Genomic DNA, 7,479 nt, shown 5'->3' with positions numbered 1-7,479 from the left:
TATTATTTTTGGGCGACATGCTTCCAGAGCTAAGTAATATGTAACAAGCACACCAGAAAATCTACAGCAGATTACATACGCATCTGCTTGTCGACATCATCATAAAGGCATATCTCTTTGTTGCAAAATCTCATTTTGCGGGAACATAATAACATAAACAAAGCAAAACAAACTAAGACAAATCAAAAGACAAAAAAAAAACAGCAGGAAGATGTGTGTGGGTCACTGAAGCTTCTCATGCGATAGAAACCTACTAGAGGAGTCGATTGGCTGTACTGATGGGTGAAAATGTGAGCAAATTTCATTGACTTTCTGAGCTTGTATTGGCAAAATACACGAATTTCTCATCCCGGATGGAGCCGATGGTAATACGGACGTTCCGATGTCTTCACGGAGGCAACACGGAGTAGCCGGTGCCTACAAGGAAGGAATACGGATGCAACTGTTACACGGAGTAGACGGTGCCGACAAGGAAGAGTTTTTATTGATTTTAATCCGTGATGTCCGGGATGAAAAATTAAGGCCCCTTTTACACTTTCACGGATTGCTTCACGGATGACCACGGATCGTCATCCGTGGTGTTCCGACATGCAAAATATCAATTTTCCTCTCAATGCCAGTGTGAATACGATCACAACTGGGTGTCTACACGGACAAGTACGGAGGCTACAAGGACAAGTACGGTGCCTACACGGACAGGCAAGGAACGAACGTGGACCAAAGCGGAAACGATACGGAGCTAACACGGATATCAAGGAAGAACACGGATGCAACTGGTTCCCTTCGCGGTCTTTAAACGGAATTCTCTAAAATGTTGACAGATGACATTTACTTTTGCTTTTGATACTTTTTCACTCACGGGCAACATGCCTCCAGAGCTAATAAGAAGCACACCGTGAGAAAATTTACGGCAGCCTACATACGCCTGGGCTAGTAGACATCAGGCAAATCACTACTTGCAAACTCTGATTTTGCGGGAACATCATGACATAAACAAAACAAAACAAAACAAAACAAAACAAATCAAAACACACACATTCACGCACACACGCACACACACACACACACACACAAAACCATCAAGGAAATGTGTGTGGGTCACTGAAGCTTCTCAGGCTACAATTATTTGAAGAGTATGAGGGGTTGCTGGCTGTACTGATGGGGGAAGATGTGAGCAAATTTCGTGGACTTTATGAGCTTGTATTGGCAAAACACACGAACTTCTCATCCCAGATGGAGCCGATGCTAATACGGAAGTCCCGATGTCTTCACGGATTGTCCCGGAATGAGTACGGAGGCAACTCGGAATAGCCGGTGCCTACAAGGAAGGAATTCGGAGGCAACACGGAGTAGACGGTGCCAACAAGGAAGAGTTCGTATTGATTTTCATCCGTGATGTCCGGGATGAAAAATTAAGCAAGCTTAATTTTTCTCGCGGACATGACGGGTGATCAAGGATAATGCCGGATGACTTCACGGAGTCAACACGGTCATGCCGGAAACAGTACGGATGATTCCGGACCGACAATCCGTGGTCATCCGTGATGCAATCCGTGAAAGTGTAAAAGGGGCTCCAGGGATTCGTGGAAGGGCCTTGGATTGGTTTGGAAGTTACCTTACTGGAAGAACTCAGGTTGTTAGTTTCGATAGCCATATGTCCAGCTCACAGCCTATAACTTGAGGGGTACCGCAAGGGTCTCTTTTAGGTCCTCTACTGTTTATTCTTTTTATGAATGATTTTCGCAGTTCATCCTCGCTGTTCCATTTTCTTTTTGCCGATGACACAAGCATTTTCTATTCGAATCGAAACCCTCATGTTTTACTGAATATCATTAATACTGATTAAAAATCAGTTTGTAAGTGGATTAAGGCTAATAAATTGTCACTGAATTTGATTAAGACAAAATTTATGGTTTTTAGCAATGTAATCAATATTTTACCGGGTAAATTGTTTGTTAACGACGTGGAATTGAATCAGGTTGAATATCTAAAATTCCTTGGTCTTTATGTTGATTGCAAGTTGACATGGAAAGTTCATGTTGTTTCTCTGCGGATATTATTACCAAAAAAAATGTAGGTGTTATGTATAAGTTAAAGCATAATTTTCCTAAGTATGTTTTGCATTTATTGTATTCTACTCTTTTGTTACCCTATATAAGTTATGGAATCCTGGCATGGGAAAACTGATGTACAACTAGATTTTATTCTTTATTATTGATACAGAAAAGAGCTGTACGGATGATTAACTTCGCCACATTCCTGGAACATACTAATGCCTTATTTTTTTTTTTCAAGTAGAATTCTTAAGATCCAGAATCTATATTATTTCAATAGCGGAACATTTATGTATTTAGTTAAACTCAGGTGGTCTTCCCGATGTCTTTTCTTTTATGTTTGTTAAAAATGCTGAAATTCATTCTTACCCTACGAGACAAAAAGATTATTTTCATATCTCTCCTGTACGGACGGTATCTGCTTATATTATAGAGAAATAATCCAATCGCAATCTCTTAATTCATTTAAGCATACATTTAGATTAGTGTTTCTAAATTCATATTTATAGCTATTGTTTAATCCTCCTCGATATTCTCTGGTCATCCTTCCTACTTCTGTTATCGATTATGTAACACGTGCCTCGCTCGCGATTTCTTATCTCCTGGACCTTCTTTGTGGATATTTTGCATTTTTGCTATTGTACACTGTATCTGACTTGTAACCTCGCTCGGGTGATCACGCAACTCTTCAAAAGTTTTGTGCCGCGGACATTGGACGCCAGGTCCCATGTTTTGTTGAACACTTATCCGGAATCATGTCATTCACGCAACAGTATTTATGTAGACCCACAATGATGCACCTGCATCAACTCTCACAAATTTTCTTTAGCCAGAATATCTCCTTAATTGTAATTAAAATGATGTGAATTCATTGACTGCATTTCAAATGTCAGCCATTCTAAAAGTGTCACTGTAACGTGCATTATGATGCAGAGTGCCGAAGTTTTGAAGCCATAATTTTATGCATGTGTATTGCAGTAGTTAAACGGTCTTAGTGGGGCCCTCGATGATGATCTCGGGCTATGCATGTGAATCGCAGAAAAATTCTTACCCTTTATTTTTATTGTTCCACTCATCCTTGTATGCCTGCATTTGGCCTGTCTGTGGGAGGTACACTCGATTGGTTCCCAATGCTTATCAAACGAGCCTAAGTGGCACTACAGTGTTCTGTGGCGCCACTGTTAGGCACTCTAAGGCATGACTTGTCATTATTTTCTTATATCACATCCACTGTAAAGTTTCATCTCAGAAAACGTTTTATTTTATATAATGTAGGTCCCTCTTTTTAACATCAACTGGCATACAATTGTAAATGACATCGGTTTCTGAGTCCTTCATGGCTGTCCGCAGTTTCTTTACGAATAAGATTTTATAGATTTAGTCCTACTCACTTTACGGGAAAAAGACCCAACAAACTAACATTTGTATAAACTATCATACGGTTGATAATACCTCGTATACAGTATACGGTTTATCAATAATTCAGAGGTAATATAACATTTATACCTGTCTCTTAGTTGCATTCTAATTTCTGTAATTACTGTCTCATTTTGTAAATCAAATCTATAATTGCATTTCCTTAATTACACCCATAGTGTAGCAGGGAGCTTCCTCTGATATCATGCTAATGTTTTGAATTGTTTTTTCAGCTCATGTACATACCCAGACGCTGACCATGGCATTGAGTACCATCCGTAACAATGTTGATTTTGTTTCATGTGTGTTCATGTTCGTTTCCTTGTTCTGTGTGTGTTTCATGTTTCTCTGTACACATTTCGTGTTCCTTTCTTCTTCTAGGTCTGCATACCCCCACGTAGCTGCTGAGTTAGGTCCAGACGAGAAGCCAGTTATTAACTCCCGAATGTTTTATTATAACCATGGCTAACATAACAAATTTTGTTTCCAATTCCTTGAATAGTGATGAATTTTATGACACAGTAAGGCATTCTGAATCTGACCTGCAAATTATTATTCCAGTTCGTATGAAGATTATATATCCAATAAATACGATACCTCAGCACAAGAATTTGAATATAATTTCGCCTCAAATGATCCAGTTCAGAGTCCATCATGTGTTTATTTGACTGAAAATCAATATAAGAATCGTATTATGAATACAGTCAATGAAACATTTTTGTTAACTCACTTTAACATACGCAGTATTAATAGAAACTTTGACAAGTTGCGTTTACTCCTAGAAAACCCAGATCAAAAATCTTGCTCCATCATAGGGCTAACAGAAACATGATTGAACTCCAATATCAGCCATTTCTTTTCTTTACCCGGATTCGAATTTGTATTTAGAAATAGAAACAACAAAGTCGGTGGTGGAGTTCGTTTGTACATCTCGAAAAAAATTTAAATATATTATACATGAGGAGATCAGTGTTATGAACGATAAACTTGTATCCCTTTTCATTGAATTGATAAATCCACATGGAAAAAACATTGTGATTGGCGTAATTTACAGACCCCCTCGGTCGAATTTGAATGATTTTCTGACATATATGCAGGATTTAGTACAAAATCCCATTATACTTAACAAAGATACATTTTTAATGGGCGATTTTAATATTGATCTCATGAAATGTAATTCCCAAAACAACCCACAAGAATTTATAGAAACATTAATGTCTGCTTCGTTTTTACCATTAATTTCCAAGCCTACCCGTGTCACCAGTCAATCGGCTACCCTCACAGACAGCATTTTTTGTAACGTTCTTCCACTTCCTGAGTCTGGTATCGTCCTCTCAGACATCACTGACCATTATCCTATATTTGCCCAGGTTCCAATTAAACTGACAAAACAAAATAACTATTACAAGCGACGTAAGATTACTGCAGATAAGCTTACAAGTCTCCAAAACAGCCTCAAAGAAATCGACTGGTCCTTTGTATACAACACCACCGATGTCAACTTGTCTTATGACTACTTCATATCTACTATTACCTCCGAAATCGATAACCATATTCCGCAGCGTAACATAAAAGATAGATATAAGCAAATTCCAAGACTCCCGTGGATAACCCAGTCCATATTACGATTTATAAATAGAAAAAATAATTTATTTTATAAATACAGATGCAATCCTACTGAAAAAAATAAGAAAAAAATGTTTCATACAAAATCACACTCACCACATTATTACGTACGAGGAAGAAAATTTTTTACGTAAATCAGATAAGTAAATATAAAAATGATATTAAAAACACATGGAAAATATTAAAAATGCTATGAATACACTTACCGAACAATTCATCCAATATTAATGAAGTTCGATGGGGCGATGCCTCCAGCAACACTCCCGCTGGCATGGCTGAAATTTTTAATGACTTCTTCTCTTCAATTGGACAAAATCTTTCTCAAAATATTCCTCTTTCTAGTAAAACTTTTAATGATTTTTTAGATACACCTAACTCCAAAACTATATTTTGACCCGACATATAAAGAAGAAATAGCAAGGATTGTTGCCAATTTGAAAGAAGGAAAAAGTCCTGGCCACGACGGAATTGATAACCACCTGATAAAAAACATAATTCCCCAAATTGTGGATCCCTTAGTACATATTATCAATTCATCGCTTACAACTGGCCATGTGCCAAATAGCGTGGAACTTGCGAAAGTAATTCCTATTTTCAAGAAAGGGGAGAAGGATGATGTCAACAATAATGGACCTATATCTTTATTATCTTCTATCTCCAAGATTCTTGAAAAAATAGTTTACATCCGGACAGTACGTTTTCTCAAAATCTGCGACATATTTTCAAATTTTCAATTGAGTATATGAATATAAGAACGACCCAAGTCCATGGAAGACCATTTCGAGTAAACTAAAAATAACTTCATATCTTTTTTGTTTGTCCAATAATATTCTATTTAACTGTGATGGGATGGCAACATTGTATGTACAAATTAGAACATATTATTATCATGACAATTAACATTAACATTAATTGTGGAGAGGCCATTTTGTGTGATGGACTTGGGTCGTTCTTTGATTCATATGGACTTGGGTCGTTCTTTGATTCATATACATGATATTCTGCTATAGAGATGAGAGAAGGACGAGAGAGGGCGCTATAATATGAATGTAAGAATGACCCAAGTCCTTCATTCTTACATTCATATAAGATTTAACTCATTTATTTCAGGCACTTCCGGGGGTAATAAGGATTTATCATTTATACACAAGATGAGTCCATGCATAAGCTACAATTTCCCATGTCAAACTGAATTTGGCCAAAAATTGGACTTGGGTCGTTCTTATATTCATATACTCAATTTGGATTCAGGGAAAACCACAGCACAACACACGCATTACTCGCCCTCATCGACAAAGTCACACACGCACTTGACACATTTTCACACACGATAGGTATCTTCTTGGACTTCTCCAAGGCCTTTGACACGATTAACCATGGAATACTTCTCGCCAAATTATCCCATTATGGCATACCTGCAAAGGCCTTGGAGTGGTTCACAAGTTACCTATCAAATAGATCCCAATTTGTACATGTCTACGGCTTTGACTCTCAAAATAAAACGATAACATGTGGTGTCCCACAAGGGAGCTTACTAGGCCCGTTGTTATTCATTATTTATATCAATGATTTTTATAGATCCTCGGAGAAACTATCATTCATATTATTCGCGGATGACTCTAACCTTTTCTTTTCCCATCCTGACCCAAATATCTTAGCAAGAACAGTAAACGAAGAACTGAAAAAGGTCATACAATGGATATACGCAAATAAATTGTCACTTAATATTCAAAAAAACAAAATTTATGCTTTTTAGTAACTCTTTAGATAGCCTCCCGGGCAATATATCATTTGATACTACTCCCCTAGAAGAAGTTTCCACTTTTAAATTTCTTGGTGTTTGCGTTGATAACAAGCTTTCATGGAGGAATCATATTGATAGCATATGTAAAATTATTTCACGAAACATTGGCGTAATGAACAGATTAAAATATTATCTTCCTTCATATGCATTATTAACTCTTTACTCTAGTTTGATACTACCTTATCTAAACTACGGGATTCTTGCTTGGGGTAATACATATCAGATATTACTTGATAAACTTTTTTTTTATTGCAAAAGAAAGCGCTCAGATCTGTTTTTAACCTAAATTCACTAGAACATACAGATCCTTTGTTTTTTTACCATAAAATACTAAAAATAAAAGATTTGTATGTGCTTCAACTTGGTCAGTTCATGTTTAATTATAACAGCAACTTTTTACCCAAAATATTTCACGACTCTTTTCATCGAAACAGTCATGTACATAACTATCCTACGCGACGATCCGACGAATTCCATCTTCCATTAATGAGAACCGCACATGCCCAAAATACATTTCTGTATATACCGGACCCAGACTTTGGAATAATCTAGATAATAGCTTAAAAGATTCACCCTCAT

At 37.0% G+C, this 7,479-nt stretch overlaps 1 protein-coding gene across 1 annotated transcript in view; it reads left to right on the top strand.

Annotated features, from left to right (window-relative positions):
- Window positions 1-1,492: 1,492 nt before the first annotated feature.
- LOC139718919 (prenylcysteine oxidase 1-like) overlaps window positions 1,493-7,479 on the top strand; it is a 126,303-nt gene continuing 120,316 nt past the window's right edge. The window contains exon 1 of the mRNA XM_071630369.1: window positions 1,493-1,561. Coding sequence (XP_071486470.1) covers window positions 1,493-1,561 — 69 coding nt within the window. The remainder of the gene's footprint in view (window positions 1,562-7,479) is intronic.

This window comes from Diadema antillarum, unplaced genomic scaffold (genome assembly GCF_040938485.1).
Source record: "Diadema antillarum isolate AM-2024a unplaced genomic scaffold, OU_Dant_1.0 scf00000102, whole genome shotgun sequence".
NCBI lineage: Eukaryota > Metazoa > Echinodermata > Echinoidea > Diadematoida > Diadematidae > Diadema > Diadema antillarum.
Note: the sequence above shows the minus strand (reverse complement) of the source record. Positions and strands in the feature narration are given on the sequence as shown.